General features: G+C 42.3%; 1 protein-coding gene across 4 annotated transcripts in view; it reads left to right on the plus strand.

Moving 5' to 3' along the window:
- The window catches only part of CHD8 (chromodomain helicase DNA binding protein 8), a 74,916-nt gene that overhangs the window by 35,834 nt on the left and 12,903 nt on the right, over positions 1-26,179 (plus strand). For 3 of the 4 annotated variants that reach the window (XM_084767329.1, XM_084767332.1, XM_084767330.1), the window contains 21 exons: positions 4,663-4,845; positions 5,015-5,083; positions 5,835-5,890; positions 6,441-6,558; positions 7,804-7,887; positions 9,816-9,953; positions 11,959-12,080; positions 12,239-12,482; positions 13,624-13,800; positions 14,870-15,013; positions 15,204-15,459; positions 16,926-17,136; positions 17,294-17,489; positions 18,267-18,434; positions 18,976-19,155; positions 19,288-19,398; positions 22,771-22,967; positions 23,168-23,367; positions 23,448-23,628; positions 23,706-23,795; positions 24,321-24,424. In XM_084767329.1, coding sequence (XP_084623455.1) covers positions 4,663-4,845; positions 5,015-5,083; positions 5,835-5,890; positions 6,441-6,558; positions 7,804-7,887; positions 9,816-9,953; positions 11,959-12,080; positions 12,239-12,482; positions 13,624-13,800; positions 14,870-15,013; positions 15,204-15,459; positions 16,926-17,136; positions 17,294-17,489; positions 18,267-18,434; positions 18,976-19,155; positions 19,288-19,398; positions 22,771-22,967; positions 23,168-23,367; positions 23,448-23,628; positions 23,706-23,795; positions 24,321-24,424 — 3,229 coding nt within the window. The remainder of the gene's footprint in view (positions 1-4,662; positions 4,846-5,014; positions 5,084-5,834; positions 5,891-6,440; positions 6,559-7,803; positions 7,888-9,815; positions 9,954-11,958; positions 12,081-12,238; positions 12,483-13,623; positions 13,801-14,869; positions 15,014-15,203; positions 15,460-16,925; positions 17,137-17,293; positions 17,490-18,266; positions 18,435-18,975; positions 19,156-19,287; positions 19,399-22,770; positions 22,968-23,167; positions 23,368-23,447; positions 23,629-23,705; positions 23,796-24,320; positions 24,425-26,179) is intronic. The other variant, XM_084767331.1, reaches the window with a different exon arrangement.

Raw genomic sequence — 26,179 nt, forward strand, 5'->3', positions numbered from 1 at the left:
TATAGCCTAAACTCATCTGTTCAGTAACTGTGCTACCTGATTTCAAGGATATGACATGACTGTTATAACTAGCACCCCTGTCTGTGGTCACTTAAGTTGTTTCTGGTATTTCGCTACAATTAGTACTACAGAGATTTGTGTACATGTGCTAAGATCTAAAACAGTATTTTGAAGTGTATTTGCTGACACAGGATAAAGCCAAACTTTTCTCCACTGAGATCATGCCAAGCATGTCTGATTTCTTGAATGTTTTTTCCCCTTCTTCCTTCTGTTTTAGGCATGAAATTCAGGGTCTTGAGCATGTTGGACAAATATTTCCACTCAAACGTATTCCTAGTCCGTGTTTAAAATATTGAAATGTTCTGAAATGTTCCCAGTCTGCTAGGTGTGGGAAGGGGAGAAAAACAGCAAAACTCAGTTTAGGGACTGGAGGGATGGCTCCACAGGTAACAGCACTGGCTGTTGTTCCAGGAGCCCCAGTTCAGTGCCCAGCACACAGGTGGCAGATGTCCTCTTCCGGCCTCTGAGGACACTGCACACACATAGTGCACAAATACACAAGCAAAACAGTCATAGGCATAAATGTTTTTTTAAATCTTAAAAATAAAAAAAATGATTACAGATAAGCATACTGCATGCTTTGCTCAGAGTCCTTGCATTACCCACTCTTGCTACAATAGAGTTAGACAAATGCAGGTCAAGGAGGAAGCGCTTGTTGTGTGGAGGTTTGAGGTGTAGTCCATCATGGAGGAGACACAGTGCGAAGAGCCAGCTCTAGCGCTGCTGGGGGGTGTCACTCGGCTGGGCCACATTTTGCCTGCAGTCAGGACACAGAGAGATGAGTGAGGGCACTTAACTTTCTTCTTTTTCCACCTTATTGAGGCTTAGGCCCAGGTCTACAGGGACGGTGCCATTCAGGATAGATTTCCCTTCTGAGTTGAGCCTCTCTAGAAAGGTCCTCACGGAAGTGCTCTGGATGTGACGCCTAGGTGATTCTAAGTTGAATAAGTGTTAGCCATAACAACTCTCCGTTACTCTCTTGTTTCCTTCCCTTTCAGCTAGTCTCTTCTTCATTTTGTTTTGTTTTTAATTTCTTGAAACAGGGTCTCATTAGTGAGGCTGGCTTTGAACTCCTCACTCACCTGCCCCTGACAAACAGCTGCTGAGATTATAGGGTGCACCATCACCCATTACACCCAACTCTACTCTCATGTCTTATGTGCATATATTATTGAGTCTAGATTCTGCATATGAGAGAAAATATGCTATATTTCTCTTTCTTGGTCTGGCTTATTTTAGTTGACGCAGTGGTCTCCAATTCCTTCCATTTCCTGCAGGTGGCATAATTTCATTCTTTACTGTGGCTGAGAAACTCTGTGGTGTGTATACACACATTTTCTTTATCTGTAATCCTCAGCTCATGGCACAATTCCATGACCTGGCTGTTGTGAGTAATGTCACAGTAAACACAGTGCTGCAGGTGTCCTGTGGTCTGCTGATTAGCTTCCTTCTGGAAGATACCCAGGAGTGATGTGACTCAACCAGGTGATGGTTTTACTTTGAGTGTTTGAGGAACCACCACACTGATTTCCTTGTGGCTGGACTTATAAAAACTCCTTGCAGTGATACCTAATGCCTCCTTTTACCCACCACCTTGCTCACACTTGTAGTCTTGCCTGTGACGGGACTGAAATGGAATCTTGATATAATTTTTATTTGTATTTATCTGATGGCTAAGGATGCTGAACATTGTTGTTAGCAGTCTTTTTAAGACCCTGTCTGTGTAGCCCAGAATAGTCTTTTTTTTTTTTTTAACTTTAAAAAGAAGGCGGGTGGCAGTCAGAGAGACAGCTTCCAAGAGTCAGCTCTCTTGTCCCACTATGTGGGACTCAGGGATCAAACTCAGGCGGCCCTCAGGAGTAGTGTCTGTTGCCTTTACTCAGTGAGGTATCTTACTTCCCCGCCAGGCTAATCTTAAACTACCAGTCTTCAAAAATTTAGTGGCCATTTCCAATTCTTTTGAGAGCTGTCTCTTTAACTCATTTGCTATTTGTTGTTTGGGTGTGTTTGGGGTGTTTGTTTGTTTGTTTGTTTTTGAATTCTTTAAGTAAATATTTTACATTTATTTATTTGGGTCTGTCATTGTATGTTATAGGACCAACATACTAAGGTGCACACATGGAGACCAAAGAATAACTTACAGAGAGTGGCTCTGTCCTTCCACCATGAGGCTTCAAAGGTTGAACTCAGTTTGTCAGGCTTGCTAACACACCTTTACCCACTGACCATAAGGTCTTTATGTAGATACTATTCCTTGTCCTGTGTGCAATAAGTAATATTTTTTCCACTCTGTGGGTTTTTCTTTTCACCATGGTAATCATTTCTTTTGCTGTGCCGAAGCTTTTCATTTAAGGAAGCTCTAAATTCTGTCTTATTGGTGTAGATATCTAGGCACTGTGCTGGTTTTGTTGCTGTGACCTTGTGGTATAATTTGTGATAACTCTAGCATTGTTCTTTGGCTCAGTTATTTTAGATCCTTGTGGTCTTTTGTGCTTCCATGTTAATTTTAAGTTTGTTTTTCTATTGCTGAAAATATATTGTGGTAATTTTGATGGGGATTATATTGAGGCCGTAGAGTACTTTTGAAGGTGTAGTTGTCTTTGTAGCATTAGTTCTTCAAATCCACAAGCACAGGAAACCTTCCCTTCTAGTTTAGTTTTCTTTCAGTTATGTGTCATGCAGGATTGCCCGCTTTCAGTATTATGTCATTTCTTCTGTGTTTAATGTGTTCATTTTAGAGATTCTTCACCCTCTTTAAGGCTTTTGTAAATTAGATTTTTTTTTTCTTGATTTCTTTTTTCAGCGTAGCTATTTATTTCTTTGTAATTTAGGACCAGCTCGTCTAATTTAAAATGTTCTTCAATTAAATTTATATACCCATTTACCAAGGTTTGTCTTTTTAACCTATAACATCTCTTATATTTCTTTATATGAGTGGTTTTCTATCTTGAGATTTAATTGTCTAGATAATCTTTAATTTTATATATGATATCTGTCTTCATTGTATTTTGTCCTACTCTGAATAGGACTGTTATAACTAACTCATTTATTTATGTATTTGCTGTGCTGAGGGACTGTACCCAAGACTGTGTGTATGTTAGGCAAGCACCCTACCGTTGGGCTGTCTCTCAATCCCTAAGAATGTAGACTTTTACAAATTAGTTTTGTGTTGCACAACTTGGATCAAGTTCAGTATTTCTGTCTTTGACTCTTTTTCATTTTCTAGTGATATATCATGTTGAAAAATTTCTCTTTCCCCATTTTTTTAATCAAGAGCTACAAGTATTAAAATACTTTTAAAATGATGTATTTAGCCTCTTGAAAGAATAAAAGACTTAAATATATATATGTGAAAATGATATAGTATATATTATGTTATACATTATAAATATACAAATACAGATTATAAACATGATATAAATATATATTGTTTTTGAGGAAGAATTTCTCTGTGTAGCCCTGGCTGTCCTGGAACTCACTATGATCAGATGTGCGTAAATGTGTTTACTGTTGTTTTGAGATGTCTTATTCAGGAGGCTTTGAACTCAGAGATCCACTTGCCTCTGTCTCCCTAGTCTGGGATTAAAGGCGTGCACCACTATGCCTGGCTGACCTAAAATATATTAAGAAAACTGTCTCAGGGCTGGGCGTGGTGGCACACGCCTTTAATCCCAGCACTTGGGAGGCAGAGGCAGGTGGATCCCAATGAGTTCCAGGCCAGCCTGGTCTACACTGAGAGTCCAGGAGAGCCAAGGCTACACAGAGAAACCCTGTCTTGAAAAACCAAAGGGAAAAAGAAAAGAAAGAAAACTACCTCAAAGAAATATTGTTAACTAAACTTAAAGGCATGATGGCACTTGCCGGTAATCTTGGTCTACAGAGTGAGTTTTAGGACAGCTAGGACCACGTAGAGAGAGACCTGGCTTCAAAATAACAAATAAACAAAACCAAAAAGTTAAGAAATAGAAAAAGAAAAAAGTTGGGTTAACTTAAAAAGTTACAGAATAGTACCTATGAAATTATTATCTTGTCAAAGCATCAAGAGCCAATGAAATGGTTCCTAGAGGAGAAGAGTTTGCCATGCAGGCCTGACTACCTGAGCTTCATGCCTGAACCCATGGTGGAAGGAGATAGACCCTCCAAATGCTGTCCTGATGCCTGGACTCACACATGCACTACAGCAACAGTAAGGGAGTAAGACAGAAGAAACGAAGAAAACTACGTCTTTAGCGTAGACAGAAATGTGCCAGTATGCAGTGCCTTGTGGCTAGAGTCTTACTTGAATTTTTTGAGCCTCTTACCAGGGGCCCACAGGGTATCTCCATGGGTCCCTGGCTGTTGGTAAAACAATCATGCGAAGTCTGTGCAGACATAACTCTGTCATAGGGGAACAAGCTCGTTAGCATTGTTTAGTTATGTTCTCATGAGAATGTTGGAATAAAGTCCACATCTATTAGCATAGGCATATCCTAGGTCGTGTGGACAGAGCAGCACCAGTATGTGGAGACAGAGGTCAGCTTGCCTAGAACACAGATTAAGTCACTGTCTCAAAACAAAGCTCTCACCTTAAGAGTTCTGAGCAGTTCACTGTTTCCTCTACAGAAGAGACGTTCAAACCGCCAAGTTAAACGAAAAAAATACACAGAAGACCTGGATATAAAGATAACAGATGATGAAGAAGAGGAGGAGGTTGATGTAACTGGTCCAATAAAACCCGAGCCTATCCTCCCAGAACCAGTGCAGGACCCTGATGGCGAGACTCTGCCTTCCATGCAGTTCTTTGTGGTAAGCTAACGTTAGCCATTTGAGAGTTTGTAGGGTCTTGTTCTTCAGATCAGACAGCAATCCTTTTGCCTCTGCTCAGCCTCTGGAGTGCAGGGATTACAGGTGTGAACTACCACACCCAGTTGTGTTCTTTGAGCCATTAGCTGACTGACAGCATCTTTTGCTGCAGGAGAATCCCAGTGAAGAAGATGCGGCTATTGTGGACAAAGTGCTTTCCATGCGAGTTGTGAAGAAAGAGGTGAGGCCTCTCGAGTGTCATTCATAGCATCATTAATGCTGAGGTCATAGATAGTTTTCACTTTGAAACAATTACTAATTTTCTATGATGGGGATTCTCTAATACTGAGCTACATCTCCAGTTTATAAGTTTTATTTAATGAGTACATTTTAATGACAGAACACATTGCTAGGGTATAGTTGTAAAAGATGGTACAAGAGCCAGTCGGAGGTGCTAGACACCTTTAGGCGACAGAGACAGGTGAATCTCTGACAAAAAGGCCAGCCAGGTTTAATGAGTGAGTTCCAGTAGGACTACACAGGAAACTCAGTCTTGAAACACCCACCACCCCTAAAAAAGAGAGATTGGATATGAAAGCTAGCTAGAAAAGTGTCTTACCATCGCTTCTTTCACTGCTTTGTTTATAATGCCTGAAAGCTTACCTTTTCATCTCTTAGACATGAAGTGCTAGCTTAGTTCCTTGACCGATGAACTATTAGATTGAAGTTTTGCCATATGTGGGTGAAATTCAAAGATCTGTCTTTGGGATGGAGAGGCGGCTCAAGGTTAGGAGCACTAGCTGCTCTTCCGAAGGTCCTGAGTTCAATTCCTGAAACCACATGGTGGCTCACAACCATCTATGATAAGACCTGGTGTCCTCTTCTGGTGTTCAGGCACACATGTAGGCAGAACATTGTATACATGATAAATAAATAAATGTAAAAAATCTGTCTTTGATAAATGTATAACTAATTTCTGTGTTTCTTCTTAGCTTCCTTCTGGACAATACACTGAGGCTGAGGAGTTCTTTGTCAAGTACAAGAACTAGTAAGTTACGTGCACACAGCTGCGCCCCTAAAGCAAGAGGCTATGAAAGGCTTATTCTGGAGACTGCTGCTCCCCTTAACTCATGGGCTGAGGGAGGGGCTCCCCTGGAGACCGCTGCTCCCCTTAACTCATGGGCTGTGGGAGGGGCTCCCCTGGAGACTGCTGCTCCCCACAACACTACTTCTTTTTTAAACTTTTCTCAAAGGCTAGTCAGAAAATTTCAGAAATTGAATTGACTATTTCTTTGGAGAGTGAGAGCCGGTTCTGATCAAATCCATTGTCTTCTTTTCTGCCTTAGTTAAGGCCTTGTTGCTCTGAACTGTGGCTTGTGAATCAACAGAGTTACCATTACCAGGGTGCGGGTTAGAAATGTGGGTGTCTAGGTGTACCCCAGAACAGGTGGTTTGTGTGCACATTCAAGGAACACTGACCTTGTCTCCTGCTAATGCGCACCTTTGTCCCCCTGTTGCTGGCTAGTCCCGAGAACCCCAGTGTTGGAGTGCCCGGTTCCCATTCTCACTGCATGACTGCCTGTTTCCGCCTCCTGTAGCTCCTATCTGCACTGTGAATGGGCAACTATCTCCCAGCTGGAGAAGGATAAGAGGATCCATCAGAAATTAAAGCGGTTCAAAACCAAAATGGCTCAGATGAGACACTTCTTCCATGAGGTAATTAACATAGCATTGACTGTTATTTCTTTCCCTTTTGTTGTTGTTGTTGATGAGACAGCAGGGTCTCGCTGTATAATCCATGCTGTCCTCAAGATTTACCTTCCTGCCTTTACCTCTCAGGTGTTGGCATCACAGAGCTGAACCATCACGTGGCCTTCTCTTTCTTTTCCCAGCACAAATTAATTAACAGGCTGTCAGCCTCTCCAAATACATGCGTGGTTTAGAGTGTTAATTTTAATTACTTAACTGGTGCCTTGCTTTTGTTTTCCCAGGTTTAATTGTGGTCTGTTGATTAGCTGTGAAGTTCAGGACTGTAAGATAGTTGTAGGTCGGTGTGGGTGGGGTATTTTCAGGAGCCTGATCCTCAGCGGGTTCTCTTCTTCTAGTGCTGGTCTGTGGCTCTCAATAGACTCTTCAGATACAAATAACTCCCTCACTAAGAGAAGCCATTTTTGTTGGGTTGATTTGGTTTTTGTGAGACAATCTCATGTAGCTCAGGCTGACTCACTAAGACCTTAAACTTCTGATCCTCTGTCCTCCAGTGTTGCCTTTACCTCTGAGTGCCAGGGTCTGAGGCATCCACCACCACACATACTCTGTATGTGCTGGGGGGTGGGGGAGGAGAGGGGTAACCCAGGGCTTTCTGCATATCAACTGAACTTGTGTCTGAGTCTGAGAAAACCTTTAAGATCAAATTACTAATCTAGTATTGGTAGAAACAATAATAAAGGAACTTTACATTCTTATATCTAGGGTTACTACAATTAAACATTAAACTACATAAGCAAAGAAATGTGTCCATTATATTTAACAATTTAGAAGCCTCTGTGACTTTGACTGTGAATTATAGTTATCAGCAAAAGGGAGAGCAAAAAGAGATGAAATGGAGGCGGCATCTGTGTGAAACACTGAGAGAGCAGAGCAGAAAACAGTTTTGAGGGGACACAGAGTCAGAAAGAGGTGTTTTCCTGCTTTATGAAACATAAGAAAGCAAGTTTGTATGTTCTGGGCACTGGTTCAACAGATAGAAAATACTAAAAAGACCAGAGGAAATCCAGAGTCTGTGTGGAGACAGCAGCATCTGTTAGGGAAAAAAGACTATCTCTGGTAACAGGTGAAAAAGAGGTTTACAGATTTTAATGCTATGACAATACAAAAAAAATTTTTTTTCAACCTTGGAAAGATAAAGAACTTTGCTGGACAGTGATTTTCCTATATTGTTTGGTTTCTTACCTCACATAGGATGAAGAGCCCTTCAATCCAGACTATGTAGAGGTGGATAGGATATTGGACGAGTCTCACAGTGTTGACAAAGATAATGGTGAGGTGAGTTGGGAATGGAGAAACATGAAAGGCCTCTGCAGATTTCTTCTGGTTTGCTTGCCAATCCTTTATTTTTCAGATGTGGATGAAAAAATCTCTTGGACTAAAAAGGTATTTCTGAATTTCTTTTGTGGGAGTCTTAGAATCATAGTGGGAAGGCAGAGAAGTAGAGCAGAGCTGGATGTACTGGCTCCAGGCGTCTCAGAGCTGCATTGGCAAGTACAGAGGAGCTCTTCACCTGGGCCCTCCTTCCCAAATCAGTGAGTCTGAACACCGCACAGCTGTCTAGCTTTGGTTCAGGGTTTGTTATTTTGGTGTCCCTACCCACAGTTCCTATTATTTAAGTTTAGGCTGAGGCTACAAGATAATTATTATCAAGTTGCTTTTCTGGGGATTTTTCTTTTACAAACTGGTTTGGGAATCAATGTAATATTACTTCTACAGATTGGGGAACATATTCTGCTCATCCTCAAATACTTGAAGTTCTATAGATTTCCTGTTTGACTTTCCAAAGAGTCACACTAGATCCCAGCCAAAAATGAGCTCACCCTTGTCTTAAATTACATATAGACAACAAAAGCTTCACTTTCTGTTTCAAGCCGTTGCTGCCTTAGCATCGCAAAGTTGTTATGGCTTGTGACGGTGACTGAGAGAAGAGTAGAGCCGTATTTAGCCTTCAGGGCTAGGGTGTAAGCTGGGCTTACTAGCTATGCGGCTTACCCCACAGGTCACCCCAACAAGACCTGTGACTCAGTCTTCCTTCTGTCACATGGCAGTTTCACCTTGTTTTCTCAGGCTGAAGAATAACTCAGACAGGACCTTAGATACACTGGGCCTATTAATAGTTAATGTCTTCAGACTCTAGCAAGGATAACATATATAATGCATATTCTCCTGAGGGTGCGTGGTGCTATGTGAGTCTGCGAGTGCCTGGAGAATAGGCAGATCATTAGGAAGGTGGCTGCCCGTAAGTTGTCATCATTCTCAGCCCTTCCTGCCTTGGCAATCTTACGCTTCCTGTTACCATACCTAACCTTCCAAAAGTAACTGGTCTTATGTTGACGCGCTGTGAAATGTGCGACTCCCATGGTGCTAAAAATATTTTGTTGTTTTGTTATTACAGTTAATGTTCCCAAGACTTGACAGTAATATTCTGTGTGTCTATTTCCTCCTCTCCAAAACAGGATTGCTTTTTATCTATTTTGTGTTAGCTAACAATGGAAATAAGTATGTTCTTTAAAAAAAACAAGTCAATATGCTGGAAATATGTGGCTCATGCAACGGGTTTTAGATAAGGAGTAACTCAAGTCACTGCAGTTAGGAAAGAAGCATTGGATCATTTTTGAGACAGGGTTTTTCTGTGTAGCCCTGGCTGTCCTGGACTCGCTTTGTAGACCAGGCTGGCCTGGAATTCTCAGATCCTCCTGCCTCTGCCTCTCCGAGTGCTGGGATTAAAGGCATGGGCCATCACACCTGGGCATGCCCACTCTTTCTCAATGTACTTGCTTTATCTAAGCCAATATTGAAAATGCTATTGCAGGAGTGAATGGTTATCTTTTTTATTTTATTTTTGTGGTACCTGGATCAAACCAAGAGCATCAACATACTCCAGTACTCCAGCCCAGCAGTGACTATCTTGAATTGTAAAAATAGGAGTGTTATTACACACACACAACACACACAAACACACACACACACACACACACACACACACACACACACACACACACACACACACACACACACACACACACACACACACACACACACACCCAAGTGCCTCCCGTAGTGTATAAACACAGAATTTCTTCCTCGAGCCTGTGGTTGGTGGATCGAGCCTAGTGCTTTAGCACGTGCAGAGCTGATGCATTGGTATTAGAGTCAGGTTCTTAGCCTTTAATCACTGCTGTTTTGCCTTTCCCTTCTCCTAGCCTGTCATTTACTACCTGGTGAAATGGTGCTCTCTGCCCTATGAGGATAGCACATGGGAGCTAAAAGAGGATGTTGATGAGGGCAAGATTCGGGAGTTTAAACGGATCCAGTCAAGACATCCAGAACTCAAGAGGGTGGTAGGTACACTTGGACTTAGAAGTAAATGTAGTGCAGAGGCCTGTCGGGCTTCCTGCTCAGGTCAGCCTGAGTGGGAAGCTTTTGCTGGCGTAGCTTTCTACTATGGAAGTGTTAACTACATAGCATAATGTACCCATCTCTAAAGCAAAAATTATTAATACATGTTTGGTCGTGTATCTTATTTTAAGTCAAATTAACATTCCTTCATTTTAGTTTATTTGTAACTATTTCAGAGTTTGTCTAAAAGGTAAATAATACATTTCTTAATCAGATACCAGTCGTGTATACATTTCTCTGGGGTTTGGTTGGTTGATTTTTTTTTTTTTTAATTTTTTTTATTTTTGGTTGGTTGGTTGGTTGGTTGATTATTTTATTTATTCTTTGTTTTTTGTTTTTTGAGTCAGGGTTTCTCTGGGTAGTTGGCTGTCCTGGACTTTGTAGACCAGGCTGGCCTGCCTCTGTCTCCTGAGTGCTGGGATTAAAGGCGTGTACCACCACGCCCAGCTTTTGTTTTGTTTTTTAAGACAGGATCTCTCTGTATAGACCAGGCTGCCCTTGAATTTACAAAGTTCTTCCTGTCTCTGCCTCCTGAGTACTAGGATTAAAAGAGTTTGCTAGCCGCTTGAATCATTGAGGTAGGAGTATTGAAAGTTCAAGGTCAGCCTGGGCAAGATAATGAGAGATATACTATCCCCTCAAAAAACAAGAGTCTTTTCAAAAAATTTTTTTCTATTCATTCATTTATTTATGTGGTAATTTAAGACAGGGCCTCTCTGTATAGACCAGGCCAACCTTGAACTCACAGAGATCCACTTGCCTCTGCCTCCTGAATGCTGGGATTACAGGTGTATGTATGTATTTTTTTTTATTATTATTATTATTATTATTATTATTATTATTATTATTATTATTATTATTATTATTATAAAAGTTCTATTACTAGACATCACTTGTAGAGAGGTTCAAACAGATAGAAGAAGGAGACCAGTATGCTAGGTCATACATAATTGTCTGTGCTACAGTCAGGTTGTACTTTGTGATGCCATCACTGTCTAGATTTAGGCACTGTAGCATATCTTTGTCTTTTAGCTACTTGAGATATTGTCCTAGGAGTATTAAAGTATAGGGTCAGCCTGAACAAGGTAGCGAGGTAGATACCATCCCACAAAACAAAACAAAAAGAGTCTTTTTTTATTTGGTTGGTTGGTTGGTTGGGTTTTTGAGACAGGACTTCCCTATGTAGCCCTGGCTGTCCTAGAACTCAGATCTACCTGCCTCCTGAGTGCTGGGATTAAAGGTGTGTGCCACCATACCTGGCACAAAGGCATGAAAAAATTCTAATAGGCTTAGAAACCCAGGGTTCCTTCTGCCTCAGCCCCGTGAGGGCTGGGATAACAGGCATGCATCACTGTACCCAATTTTCTCCCTTTATTTAAGGTATATGAGTGCTCTATCTGCATGTACACCTGCGTGCCAAAACAGGGCATCAGGTCACATAATAGATGGGTGCTGGGAATTGAACTCAGGACCTCTGGAAGAGCAGCCAGTGCTCTTAACCACTGAGCCATCTCTTCAGCCCATCACCAATTTTCTTTAAGGATGTCGTTCTGAATTTCTCTCTTTTTGTATTGTTGTTTTATGTGTGTGGGTATTTTGTCTACATACCAGAAGAAGGCAGTGAATCCCGTGGCTTGTGAGCTGCCATGTGGATGTTAGACTTGAACTTAGGACCTCTGGAAGAGCAGCCAGTGTTCTTCACTCTCCGCCCCCCCACCCCCTTGGTTTTTTGAGATAGTGTAGCCCTGACTGTCCTGGAATTCTCTTTGTAGACTAGGCTGGCCCCCAACTCACAGAGATCCGCCTGCCTCTGCCTCAGGAGTGCTGGGATCAAAGGCATGTGCCACCACAGCTGGATCAAACAATGTTTTTTATTGGGTTAAACTACAAGAATTAGTTATTTTATTAGTTTCCCTGGTCCACTAATTCAAACTTTTTACTTTTTAGAATCGTCCACAGGCAAGTGCCTGGAAGAAATTGGAGTTGTCACACGAATATAAAAACAGAAATCAGTTACGGGAATATCAGTTAGAAGGAGTCAACTGGCTCCTCTTTAATTGGTATAACAGGTAAGGAAGAAAGTGAACTTACAATATGGAGGCTTAATCTGAGAATTACTTTTAGATGTTTTATCAAAATAATTTTCTCCTAGGTAGATTCCTTTTCTTTTTTAAATGATGATAATTTTTTTGGCATGTTCTTCTCCCTGTCCCCCCAACATCTGCAGGCAGAACTGTATCCTGGCTGATGAAATGGGATTAGGCAAAACTATTCAGTCAATTGCCTTCTTGCAGGAGGTATACAATGTAGGCATCCATGGTCCGTTTCTGGTCATTGCTCCATTGTCCACCATTACTAACTGGGAGCGAGAATTCAATACGTGGACAGAGATGAACACTATTGTGTACCATGGCAGCTTGGCCAGTCGGCAGATGATTCAGCAGTATGAGATGTACTGTAAAGACTCGAGGGTGAGTTGTGTTCTTGGGAATGCTGTGCTCAGAGAAAGTAGGTCGCCGTGCCTAGTGTGTCAGGGGCTACATAGGAACTAAAGATGTTCATTGAGGCTCTCTGTGACTTACAGAGTGCTCTATGTAGTAGCATGATTTGATTTTGCTGTTTCTACCCATTAGCACTGTGAGTCACTGAAGGTTCTGATTTAGTATGTGAATACATCATTTTGATGGATTGCTTTGTTTTGAGACAGTCATACTTACCATGTACCCTAGATTGGCTTCATATTCTTGAAGGCTGAGATGATGCTTATGTGCCACCACACCAGCCAATACATGTATTTTAAGTAGAATTTTACTAGCACTGCTGTGTTTTATTTTTCAGAGTTATAAACTAAAATGTATATTTGCCCTTTTTAAAAAACAATTGATAATTTAGTAGAAGATGCTTTTTCTAAAGAAAAAAATTGAATCACCTATTTTGTATTAGTAGTATATTTTATCAATTACTTACTGTTTTGTTTCTTTTATGATTTTTTTTTAACTTCTAAGCTAAATTTTATCACATTGTAGTTCTTAATTTTGTTGAAATTATTGGATTTTTGTCATACTTTAGATATAGTCCCATATTAACACGCTCTGTATTATCTATTGGTACCTCTATTTTTATTTGTTTTGATGTTTTTGAGCTATGGGCTCAATATTTAGCTCAGGTTGGCCTTGAACTTGTGCTCCTGTTGTGTTAGACTCCTAAGTTAACTATGTTACAGGAAACTACCTCACTTGCCTTCCATCTGTTTCCCCCTGTAGTATGTTTCAGTGTTGTCCAACATTTTTTCCATCTCTTTGTTTTTTCATTTTTTGTTTCTCCAAAGCCTGTAGGGTAGTAAGAACTTTTTTTTCCATATAGTTACATACCGTTGTGAGCTGCCATGTGGGTGCTGGGAATTGAATCCAGGTCCTCTGGAAGAGCACCCAGTTCTCTTAACCACTTAGCTACCTCTCTAGCCCGGGATCCCATTGTTAACCATTGCATGAGTTAAGACAAATTTACACCGGCTAAGCATACAGCAGTCAGAAATGTGCAGCAATTCAGAATTCTGCAAGTGGGCGTGTGTTTTGGAGGTGCCTCCTCTGACTGTACCAATTTCATGATCAGGGTCGCCTCATCCCAGGTGCATATAAGTTTGATGCCTTGATCACCACTTTTGAGATGATTTTGTCAGATTGTCCTGAGCTTCGTGAAATTGAGTGGCGCTGTGTGATCATCGATGAGGCGCACCGGCTGAAGAACCGTAACTGCAAGCTGCTGGACAGCCTGAAGCACATGGACCTGGTGAGCCCCACAGCGGCTGGAAAGCCAATCTAATTTTCCTGTGCAATAAAAATTGCACTAAAATGAGAACCTTGTATTAAGGGGCCCCTTAAGATCATAAAAGCATTGTAAGTTTCAGAGTTGGAAATGAATTGTAAATGAGGAACAGTTGAGCCATTTGGGCCACATTTGGCTAATATGTTGTTCTGGTAGTCTTTCCTGGGTTGGTTTTTTTCCTTTTTCTTTCTTTTCTTTTTTTTTTGTTTTTTGTTTTTTGTTTTTGTTTTTTTGTTTGTTTGGTTTTTTTTGTTTTGTTTTGTTTTGTTTTTTGTTTTTTGTTTGTTTGTTTTGTTTTGTTTTGTTTTTGTAGACAGGGTTTCTCTGTGTAGCCCTGGCTTTCCTGGAATTCATTCTTTAGACCAGGCTGGCCTGGAACTCAGCTTTGCCTCCCAAGTGCTGGGATTAAAGGCGTGTGCTGCCATACCCCCACACCAGCCCTGGCCTTTTCTGGGTTGTTGCCGCTGCTGCCGCTGCCTGTTGTGGTAGTTGCTTGTTGGAGCACTTAGGCTCTCTTACACATGGCCTCCTGTCTTCAGTGGGCTGCACTGGGTGGCTTCCTTACAGAGTGTTCTTTGGGCCAAGGGGAGCTGCAGAGTCCTGGAGCTCTGGGACTCACCCACCCTTTCAGTGCATTCTCTGTCAGGACAAGCCGAAAGGGAAGCCTAAATTAAAGGGGCGAGCCTTACTGAGAGGAAGGACAGAAAACTAACAGCCATGTGTAGTCCACCCTAGAAACATTCCACGGAGGGCCAGATAAAGATTTCTGTGAGTAGTTGAGTGTTTCAGAAAGACAAGAATTTGGAAACAGTGTATCTGGGTTACTAGTACTTTATTTGACTTAAGTCAGTATTTAGTTAGTTTCAGTATGTTAGATAAGGGCATTGTTCCTAAGTGGCTTTTGTTAGTCAACAAGTAGGCAAGAAAACAAAAGGTTAAAGCAGTAATCTGGCCTGTTACCATAATAGTATAAGTAACTAAACTAACTGTGTATTTGACGGGATCTCTGCAAGTTCTGCCCTCTCACCCACAGGAGCATAAAGTGTTGCTCACAGGAACACCATTGCAGAACACCGTGGAGGAGCTGTTCAGCCTGCTTCATTTCCTGGAACCTTCACAGTTCCCCTCAGAATCAGAGTTCCTTAAGGATTTTGGGGATCTCAAGACAGAGGAGCAGGTAAGAAATCTGTCTTAACTCAGGACCTGAGGCCTTGCTGAAGTTTTGCCTCATCACCAGTAACATTGTCTGCAGTCTTCAGATAGTGGAGAAGTAATTTTTTTATGTTTCCAAATAATCTTGCGTGCTTACTTTTCTCTTCATAATGTAGTGTAATGTTAGTGGTCGTTTTCTCTCTGTAATGAACCAGGTTCAAAAGCTTCAGGCCATTCTAAAGCCAATGATGCTGAGAAGACTCAAAGAGGATGTTGAAAAAAATTTGGCTCCAAAACAGGAAACTATTATTGAAGTAGAACTGACCAATATCCAGAAGAAGTACTACCGAGCTATTTTAGAGAAGAATTTCTCCTTCCTTTCCAAAGGGGCAGGACATACCAACATGCCTAACCTCCTGAACACGATGATGGAGTTACGCAAGTGCTGCAATCACCCATACCTCATCAATGGTGAGGAGTTAAAGCCTTGGGAAGATGCATTGACTGCTGTATCCCAATGTAACTGGGAAATGGGCTGTGGCTTGGGAAAAGATTCTCCTTTTAAAAACAAGATTCTCAGCAGGACATGGTGGCGCACGCCTTTAATCCCAGCACTTGGGGAGGCAGAGGCAGGTGGATCACTGTGAGTTCAAGGCCAGCCTCGTCTAGAAACCAAGTCCAGGACAGCAAGGGCTACACAGAAACCCTGTCTTGGAAAAGCAAAAACAAAACAAAAAAATCCAAGATTCTCATGTATACCATCTTTCTGTAAATATTTCTGAATGTTTCTGTGTTAGCTGCTCTGTGTGTGTGTGTGTGTGTGTGTGTGTGTGTGTGTGTGTGAGAGAGAGAGAGAGAGAGAGAGAGAGAGAGAGAGAGAGAGAGAGAGAGAGAGACAGAGAGACAGAGAGACAGAGAGACAGAGACAGAGAGACAGACAGACAGACAGGGTTAGGGCTGGCGAGCCACAGCACACACGTGGATCTCAGAAGACAGCAGTGTGCAGTCTGGTCCCCCTTTCAGCGGTGTGTGGATTATAGGGATCAGACTCAGGTTGCCAGGCTTGCATGGCTGAGTCTTTTCAGACATCTTCCAACTCTTCTTTGGTTATTTCTACTGCCGTGGTTTTGCATAAAATCCAAAATTAAATACAAATTTTTATGTAGAATTTCATGAGTAATAACTCAAGTTATTCTGTGTTCTAGATAAATGTTCTTATGATGTATAATTTTGAATTTTGGGGGGGGGGAAATGGCTGTATGCTAACAATAATGCATATGTTCTTTTTTAGTCCTTGCCCATGTAATTTTTTTAAAAAATCAGTTTATTCAGAGAATACCTGCCTTAAAATGTTTTATATAGCAGAATGGAATATTAGTTTAGATATTTTGTCGCTGAACTTTTCGTGAGGAGTACTGATATTAGCATTAAAGGTGATGGTAAGAGCATTTGCTGCATGAGCATGAGGACGTGAGTTTGAATCCCAGCACCATATAAAATTGGGCATAACTACCTACGCCTGTGATGTCAAGGCCATAGGGGGGTAGAGACAGGCGCCGGTCCTAGCCCCAGGTCGGTCAGCTGGAGACCCTCTGCCAATAGAATATGACAGAGAATGGTAGAGCAGGACACTTGACTTGGGCCTCTGAGAGAACAAATGTGTGTGTGCGTGTGTAGAGAGGGAGGGGAAAGGGTAAAAGATCACACTACTTAGTTATGGTGGCACACAATTTTAATCCCAGTACTCAGAGAGGCAGAGGCATGCAGATCTCTGTGAGTTCCAGGACAGCCAGGGCTACACAGAGAAGCCCTTTCTTGAAAAAAACCAAAATCATATTAGTTTTACTTTGCTCAATTACCTCAAGCAGCTATATTAAATAATAATTCATATGTTTTTCATTTATTCGAAACATTAACTTTTACTGTTTTATTTGCAGGTGCAGAAGAGAAAATCTTGATGGAGTTTCGGGAAGCTTGCCATATCATACCTCAAGATTTCCACCTGCAGGCCATGGTTCGGTCAGCTGGCAAATTGGTTCTTATTGATAAGTTACTTCCAAAGCTTAAAGCTGGTGGCCATAAAGTTCTGATTTTCTCCCAGATGGTACGCTGTCTAGATATTCTGGAGGACTATCTAATCCAGAGGAGGTAAGAAATGAGCCACTCTAAAATGTCTTGTGGTTATTACAGCTTCATAAAAGCTTCAGGGTTAGTTGGGATATAGCTGAGTGGTGGACTGTTTCTTTGGCATATGCAAGATCTTAGCCATTTTTCCTCACTTGTGACACCCGCCTCTCTTCCCCAGGTACTTATATGAACGCATCGATGGGCGAGTTAGAGGCAACCTTCGACAAGCTGCTATCGACCGCTTTAGCAAACCTGACTCAGACCGATTTGTCTTCTTGCTGTGCACCCGTGCTGGTGGACTTGGTATTAATCTTACAGCTGCTGATACCTGTATTATCTTTGATTCAGACTGGAATCCACAGAATGACCTGCAGGTAAAGGAAATTATTTTCATACAGACTGCCTGCCTAATCCAAAAGGTTTTTAATAAGATCAGGATCTCTATGGAAGACCCTTCTTTCAAAGAAGAGGAAGTTAGTTGTTCGTCTCGGGGTGGCAGCTAGGTCAGGAGGCAGCTAACACCTGCAAGAACCTATGAGGGCGGCGGTGGCGGCGTATGCCTTGGGCGGATCTCTGACTCTGAGACCAGCCTAGACTACAGAGCATGTTTTAGGACTGCCAGGGCCACACAGAGAAACCCTGTCTTGGAAAAACAAACAAACAAAGAAATAGAAGGAAGGAACAAAGGAAGAAAAACCTAATACTAAATGTTGCAGGCCTTAGAGTCTGTAGTTTTGGTTTCAGCTGCTCACTTGTGCTGCTGTGGCACAAAAGCAATAGTGGACAACATGTAAATGGATGGGTTTGTGTTTGAATGAAATATCATTTATAGAAAAAAATACAGCTGGATGAGGTGGTCACGCCTCTAATCCCAGCACTTGGGGAGATAGAGGCAGGTGGATCTCTGAGTTTGAGGCCAGACTGAACTACAAAGTAAGTTCAGGACAGTCAGGGCTATACAGAGAAACCCTGTCTCCAAAGACCAAAAAGGGAAAGAAGGAAGGAAGGACAGACAGACACCCAAACTATTTTGCTGACCCTCGTTCTACCAGATGGGCCAGAAATTTCTTTTTGAAATTAACTTTTGGTTTTGAGTTGGTGTGAAGAATTAAGACTTAATATTATGTATCGTTTGTTGTCTTTTTATCCAGGCCCAAGCACGTTGTCATCGAATTGGACAGAGCAAAGCTGTAAAAGTGTACCGACTGATCACTCGCAATTCCTATGAGAGAGAGATGTTTGATAAAGCTAGCCTCAAGTTGGGGCTGGATAAGGCTGTGCTTCAGTCCATGAGTGGTCGGGACGGCAACATTACTGGAGTGAGTCTGTAGATAAGTTTGTGGTGGGTCATACAATAAAAGGAGATTGAGAGCAAATACTTAAGATGATTAGTGTGTGTGTGTGTGTGAGAGAGAGAGAGAGGGAGGGAGGGAGGGAGGGAGGGAGGGAGGAGACATACAACTTCATGGAGTCAGTCTCCTTCTACTGTTACATGGGTCCTGGAAACTGAGTTCAGGTCACCAGGCTCTTAACACAAGCAGCTCTATTTGAGGAAGCATCTTGACTGCCCAAATGCAGTTTGCACAGGATGTGATTATGCAATTACCTTGTTTATATTATCAATTTAGATTTGTTTGTTTGTTTTGTTTTGTTTTTGAGACAGGGTTTCTCTATGTAGCCTTGGCTGTTCTAGACTCACATTGTAGACCACACTGGCCTTGAACTCACAGAGATACGCCTGCCTCTGCCTCCCAAGTGCTGGAACTAAAGATGTGCGCCACATACTCAGCCTGATGATTATTTCTTAGAGTCAAGACTTATTCTTATTGTATGATTTTATCTTTGTCTTGGTTTTTGCAGATTCAGCAGTTCTCCAAGAAAGAGATCGAAGATCTGTTAAGGAAAGGCGCATATGCAGCCATCATGGAGGAGGACGATGAGGGTTCTAAGTTCTGTGAAGAGGACATAGACCAGATCTTGCTGAGACGAACGACAACCATCACTATTGAGTCTGAAGGGAAAGGCTCAACCTTTGCAAAGGCATGTTCTGCGTGGGCAGACATAGGTGGACACAGCAGCCTCCAGGATTTAAATGTTTTTAAATAATTGCCAATTTCCTTTTATGCGTAAAAGCATTGTAGTTAACTTTATTCTGCATTTGTTTCTCTCTAGGCAAGCTTTGTTGCTTCTGAAAATAGGACAGATATTTCCCTGGATGACCCAAACTTTTGGCAAAAATGGGCCAAAAAGGCAGACCTAGACATGGATCTGTTGAACAGCAAGGTGAGCTTACCTTTCCTTTGAGCGAAGAACTGTAGAAGGCAAAGCACTTGCTTGCACTCTTTTGTTTGTTTGTTTGTTTTTTGTTTTTGTTTTTGTTTTTTTGAGACAGGGTCTCTCTGTGTTATCCTGGGCTGTCCTGGACTCACTTTGTAGACCAGGCTGGCCTCGAACTCACAGCGATCCACCTGCCTCTGCCTCCCGAGTGCTGGGATTAAAGGCGTGCGCCACCACACCCGGCTTGCTTGCACTCTTTAGCAGTTCTAGCTCTTTAATGATAATTGAAGCTCATGCTGGAACAGTATATACAAAAGTTTTGGAGACTTTGTCTAGGATACCCTCTAAAAATACTTAGATGCTATCCAGGCAGTGGTGGCACATGCCTGCCTTTAATCCCAGGAGGCAGAGTGAGTTTGAGGCCATCCTGGTCTTCAGAGAGAGAGAGTTCCACGATAGCCAAGGCTATACACAGGAAAACTCCGTCACCAAAAACAAACAAACCTCAGATGTTGTCTTAGTCACTGTTCTATGGCTTTGAAGAGGGACACCATGACCACAACAGCTTTTATAAAGGAAAGCGTTTAGTTATTGCTCACTTACAGTTTCAGAGCTTTAGTCTGTTACCGGTCAGAAGTGTGGTGGTTTACAGGCAGACATGATAGCAGCAGAAAGAAGACACTTGGCCTGGCTTGAACTTTGAAACCCAAAGCCCATCCCAAGGGGCACACTTCCTTGAACAAGGCCACATTTCCTGATCCTTTGTAATATTGCCACTCCCTGTGACCAAGCATTCGAATCTATGAACCTGTGGTGGCCATTCTTATTTAAACATTTATTTATCCATTAATTTATTTATGTGTACAGTGCTCTGCCTGCGTGTACACCTGAATGCCAGAAAAGGGCATCAAATCCCATTTTAGATGGCTGTGAGCCACCATGTTGTTCCTGGGAATTGAACTCAGGACCTCTGGGTGAACAGTCAGTGCTCTTAACCTCTGAGCCATCTCTCCAGCTCCTGGCTATTCTTATTCAAACCATCACGGATGTCTAACAGTTTTTCTTCCTGAGCCTTGTAGATTATTTTACATGCCCTAAAAATCTGAGTACTTTCATGTCTTAATTAGGGTTTCCATTGCTGTGAAGAGACACCATGACCACAGCAACTCTTATAAAGAGCACATTTAATTGGGGCTGGCTTACGGTTCAGAGGTTAGCCCATTATCATCATTGCGAAGGAGCATGACATCATGCAGGGAGATGTGATACTGGAGGAGCCAGTATCTTGATCCACAGGCTGCAGGAGACTGGATGTGTTTCATGCTGGGCTTAGTGTGCGCATTTAAGACCTCAAAGTCCCACCTCCACAGTAACACACTTCCTCTAACAAAGCCACACTTCCTAATAGTGCCACTGCCTATGGTCAAACACTCAAACACATGAATCTATGGGGCTAAACCTATTCAAACCACCATACTCCACTACCTGGCCCCCATAGTCTTGTAGCCGTAACAATGCAAAAATGCATTTAGTCTAACTTCAAATGTTCCAACAGTCTGTCACAGTCTCAACAATGTTTAAGATTCTGAGATTCATGTAATCTCTTAACTGTAATCCCCTATAAAGTCAAAATTATAAAGCAGGTCCCAAACTTCCAAGATACCATGTCACAGGAAATTCGTTACTGGTCCAAAGTGTAGAGAAGGGAGCATAGTGAGGAATATTGGACCAAAACTTGGCTTGGCACATATGGGTGTGGTGGTGCACACCTGTAATCCCAGCACTTGGGAGGAGGAGGCAGGTGGATCTCTGTGAGTTCGAGGCCAGCCTGGTCTACAGAGTGAGTCCAGGACAGCCAAGGATACACAGAGAAACCCTGTCTCAAAGAACAACCAACCAACGAACAACAAAACTCTAAACTCTGCATCTTCATGTTTAATGTCAAAGCACTCTTCAGATCTTCAACTCCTGTCAACTTTGTTGACCACCATACACTTCTTTCTCTCGGGCTATTTCACTTCCTGTTAGCAGCTTTTCTTGGCATGAGACGGCATCTCTAGCATCATGGGATCACCTCACAGCTTCATGCAGTGGACTCTCTGGGCCTCCATGCCGGGACACCTTGCCACACACCTGGCCTCAGTAACTTGACTTAGTTGCAGAGGGAGATTTCTTGACGCTCTAGCCAGAACCACGAGAGCGATGCTGCCGAGTTCTGCTGCTTTCTGGGGCTGGAACATGCCCCCTTGTTCAGTTAATGTCTTTACCAGCTTTCTGTGTGCCATATCTTTTTTCACTGCCCAAGCTTGGCTGTTCTGGAACTTGCTCTGTAGACCAGACTGACCTTGAACTCAGAGATCTGCATGCCTTCTGTGTCCTGATTGCTAGGATTAAAGATGTGTACTGAACCTAAGTTTTTCTTTAATTCCTTTTTCCAAGAAATTTAGCTGGGTAGAATTTTGCCCTGAGGTCACCATACCCTTAATCCCAGTCAATATCCTTTGAACACAGGATTTAGCGCTGTTCCACTTCCTAGTGCTCACTTAATCCTTGAATCATACGGTTTTGTATTTTATCTAGCACAACTTGCTTCTTTTCTTTTCATAAGAGTGAACCACACACAGGTCAGAGTCTGTGCTAGGCTGTTTTGATTTGCCAGTGTATTTCATCTAAGTCTCTGCATTTTAGCCTCAGGCATTGTCTTTAGACAAGGGTGAAAAGCAGTCATATTCTTCACCAAAATATCACAAGAACGCTGTTTGACCAACATACTAAAATTCTTATCCTCTGAAACCTCTTGAGCAGGTCCCATAGCTCAGCTCACTCCCGGCACCACTGTCTCCCGTGGTCCATTACGCAGTGCTTAAAGCGTTCCACTGCTTTTCTAGTCCCAGGGCCCCAAGTCCACATTTCTCCAAACGAAAGCTTAGTCGGGCTTATCACAGCAGTACCCCAGTCCTCGGCACAAACTTGTCTGAGGGTTTTGTGACTGTGACGAAACACCATGACAAAAAGCAAGTTGGGGCAGAACTCAAGCAGGGCTGGAACCTGCAGCTATGGAGGGTGCTGCTTGCTGGCTTGCTAAGCCTGATTTCTTATAGAATCCAGCACTGCCACCCCAGGGATGGCACCACCCACAATGGCCTGTGCCGTCCTCTCTCAGTCACTAATTGAGAAAATACCTTACAGCTTGATCTCATGAAGGCATTTTCTAAACTGTGAGGGTGTTTCCTCTCTCATGTCTCTAACTTCAGGTTGACACACAAAACCAGCCAGTATATTTCATAGCTTACATTTGCGATTCTGTCAATCCATAAGTGTCTTCACTCTTCTCCTGTGAGCATATCATAAGAGTTCTGTCTCCTGCTCTCTGCATAGAATAACTTGGTGATTGACACACCTCGAGTTCGGAAGCAGACTCGACACTTCAGCACTCTGAAAGATGACGACCTGGTTGAGTTTTCTGATTTGGAAAGTGAAGATGATGAGCGGCCACGCTCCAGAAGACATGACCGCCACCACACCTATGGGCGCACTGACTGTTTTCGGGTGGAAAAACATCTCCTGGTATATGGGTAAGAATGCAGCTTGCCGTGAGCGATAGGGCATCTCCGTTGCCTTCAGATTTGAGGCCAAGAAGCATTACAGAAACCTTTGAGGGAGTTTCTGTTTGTCTTCCACTTTTGGGGAGATGGCAACTCTGGGAGCCAAGATAATATCTCTGAATTTGATTTTCCCAAAACTATTTCTGTTGTTACCTTTCCTGTTTTGTTAGTTGGGGACGTTGGCGAGATATTTTGTCTCATGGACGCTTTAAGCGACGAATGACTGAAAGAGACGTGGAGACAATATGCCGCGCCATCCTCGTATACTGTCTTCTGCACTACCGTGGGGATGAAAATATCAAAAGCTTCATTTGGGACTTGATTAGCCCTGCTGAAAATGGCAAGACAAAAGAACTGCAGAATCATTCAGGTAATTATCAACTCCCACCTTTTCATCTTTCTACAGGTTATCTAGTCCTTTTCAGGTGTCAGGGTTTTTCTCAATCCAAGTCTTCGCTGTCCCCCCTTTGCCAGGTCTGTCTATCCCTGTGCCCCGTGGGCGTAAAGGGAAAAAAGTGAAGTCACAAAGTACTTTCGACATTCATAAGGCAGACTGGATCCGCAAGTACAACCCTGACACTCTGTTCCAAGATGAGAGTTACAAGAAACACTTGAAACACCAGTGTAACAAGTAAGAATGCTATTCAGAGGAATCCTCAGGAAGGCTTGCTATACTGTTGCTAACTGTCTCTCTGTCCCTTCCTTCAGGGTACTGTTGAGAGTCCGGATGCTGTACTACCTGAGGCAGGAAGTTATTGGAGATCAAGCAGAGAAGGTGTTAGGGGGTGCCATAGCCAGGTGAAGTTTCTTCGTTTAACATCTGTATTGTCTGTCTGTCTGTCTATCTCGTCGATCTCCCATCTGTCTATCATCTATCTATCTATTGATTGATCTGTTATTTTGTGTTGTGGGGAGGACAGGGACATGCCACAATATGAATGTGGCACTCAGATTAAGTTGCCAGCGTAAGTTCTCTCCTGTGTGGGTTGCTGGGCCTGGTAGCAAGCTCCTTTACCTACTGAGCCATCTCTCCAGCTTCTCTTTTTATTTATTCATTATTTTATTTTATTTCCTTTCTTATTCCAGGAATGACTGGTTTGCTTACTTCTTGCTATGCTGTCTGAGATAAATTAATCTTTTTTTTTTTTTTTTAATTAAAAATCTCTGCTGGGCCTTTAACCCTTCATTCAGCCTAAGTTCATGGGAGTATGGTAGAAGAAGCATAAGCATTTAAAGTCAGGGATAAAGCGAGCGACCTTGAACAATCTTTGGAAGGATTACCACTTCTATTTCTAACATTGCTTTACTGACTTACACATTTAGTGAGATTGACATATGGTTCCCAGTAGTGGATCAGCTGGAGGTTCCAACAACATGGTGGGATAATGAGGCTGACAAATCCCTGCTCATTGGCGTCTTCAAGCACGGTAGGTACCTGTCCCATGCTGCTTTTGTATTGAAGATGTATCCCAAGAGGTAATACGTTTGCCAGAGTGTTTGTGGTGAGAAGCTAGTTCTTAATCTCTGTAGCAAACTAGTTAGTTGTATACTGTAGTGTTCACGGCATTCCAGATGGACAGTTCAGTCAAAGGCAGCAGGCCGCTGTCCTCTAACACAGTCTCTGTCATGCCACCTCCCTGTGTGTTAAATGACTGTCCTTGTGGCATGTGCTCTCTGTACCCAGTGCCTCCAGTTCTCTGAGGTAGCAGTGAGAACTTACTGATAGCTTGTTTTGTTTTGTTTTGTTTTCCGAGACAGGGTTTCTCTGTGTAGCCCTGGCTGACCTGGACTCATTTTATAGACCACGCTGGCCTTGAACTCACAGCGATATGCCTGCCTTTGCCTCCTGAGTGCTCGGATTAAAGGCGTGCACTACCATGCCTGGCCTCTTACTGGTTTCTTTTCTTTTCTTTTCTTTTCTTTTTTTTTCTCTCTCTTTTGTTTTAAGATTGATTTATTTATTTTTATGTATACAATGTTTTTTTTGCCTGCATGTACACCTACACACCAGAAGAGGGCATCAGATCTCATTGTAGATGGTTGTAAGCCACCATGTGGTTGCTGGGAATTGAACTCAGGACCTTTGGAAGAGCAGGCAGTTCTTTTAGCCTCTGAGCCATCTCTCCAGCCCTCTTACTGATTTCTTAATAGCTTTTGCCTGATAAGAAATTTAAGCCGGGCATGGTGGTATATGCCTTTAATCCCAGCACGAAGGAGGCAGAGGCAGACAGATCACTGAGTTCGAGGCCAGCCTGGTCTACAAATGATGTATTGGAATGTTTTGGATTCTTTTAAACACATAGTTCTGTTTACTTCCAAAAGTAAAGATAATTAATTTATATATTCTTGAGAAATGGGACAAGATAAGTTGTGAACAAGCTAGGCATGGTGGTGTACACCTTTAATCCCAGCACTTGGGATGCAGAGACAGGTGGCTCTCATGTGTTCCAGGCCATCCAGGGCTACACAAAGAGACCCTATCTGAAAAAAAAAAGAAGGAAAGAAAGAAAAAAGTGAGCATTTGATTACTAGTAAGACACAGAAGTTTAGAAGAGTTTAATATAAGTATGCACTAAGAATTTCTTTACAGCCAGGCGTGGTGGCGCACGCCTGTAATCCCAGCACTCGGGAGGCAGAGGCAGGTGGATCTCTGTGAGTTTGAGGCCAGCCTGGTCTACAAAGTGAGTCCAGGACAGCCAAGGCTACACAGAGAAACCCTGTCTCGAAAAAACAAACAAACAAACAAAAAAAGAATTTCTTTACAGGGCTGGAGAGATGTCTCCCAGGTTGAGAGCACTGACTGCTCTTCCAAAGGTCCTTAGTTCAATTCCCAGCAACCACATGGTGGCTCACAACCATATACACTATGATCTGATGTCCTCTTCTGGCCTGCAAGTGTACATGCAGGCAGAGTACTGTATACATAATAATAAATAAATCTTTTAAAAAATAAAGGAGAGAGAGAGAATTTCTTTACTTTCAGCTGTGTTTCTGGTCCTTTGTTTGCAAATTGTAATAAAATCCATAAATTAGAAGGCTAATTCATGTGGAGCAAATGGCTGTATACACCTGACACTTAAGATGAGATATGAGTTATTGATTAAATTACTTTCTACCACTAGACGAAAACCATTGAAATTATAAATACAGTAGTAGTAACATTTACCCAAGATAGTTATATT

The sequence above is a fragment of the Acomys minous genome, assembly GCF_964271855.1.
Source record: "Acomys minous genome assembly, chromosome: 18".
Taxonomy (NCBI): Eukaryota; Metazoa; Chordata; class Mammalia; order Rodentia; family Muridae; genus Acomys; species Acomys minous.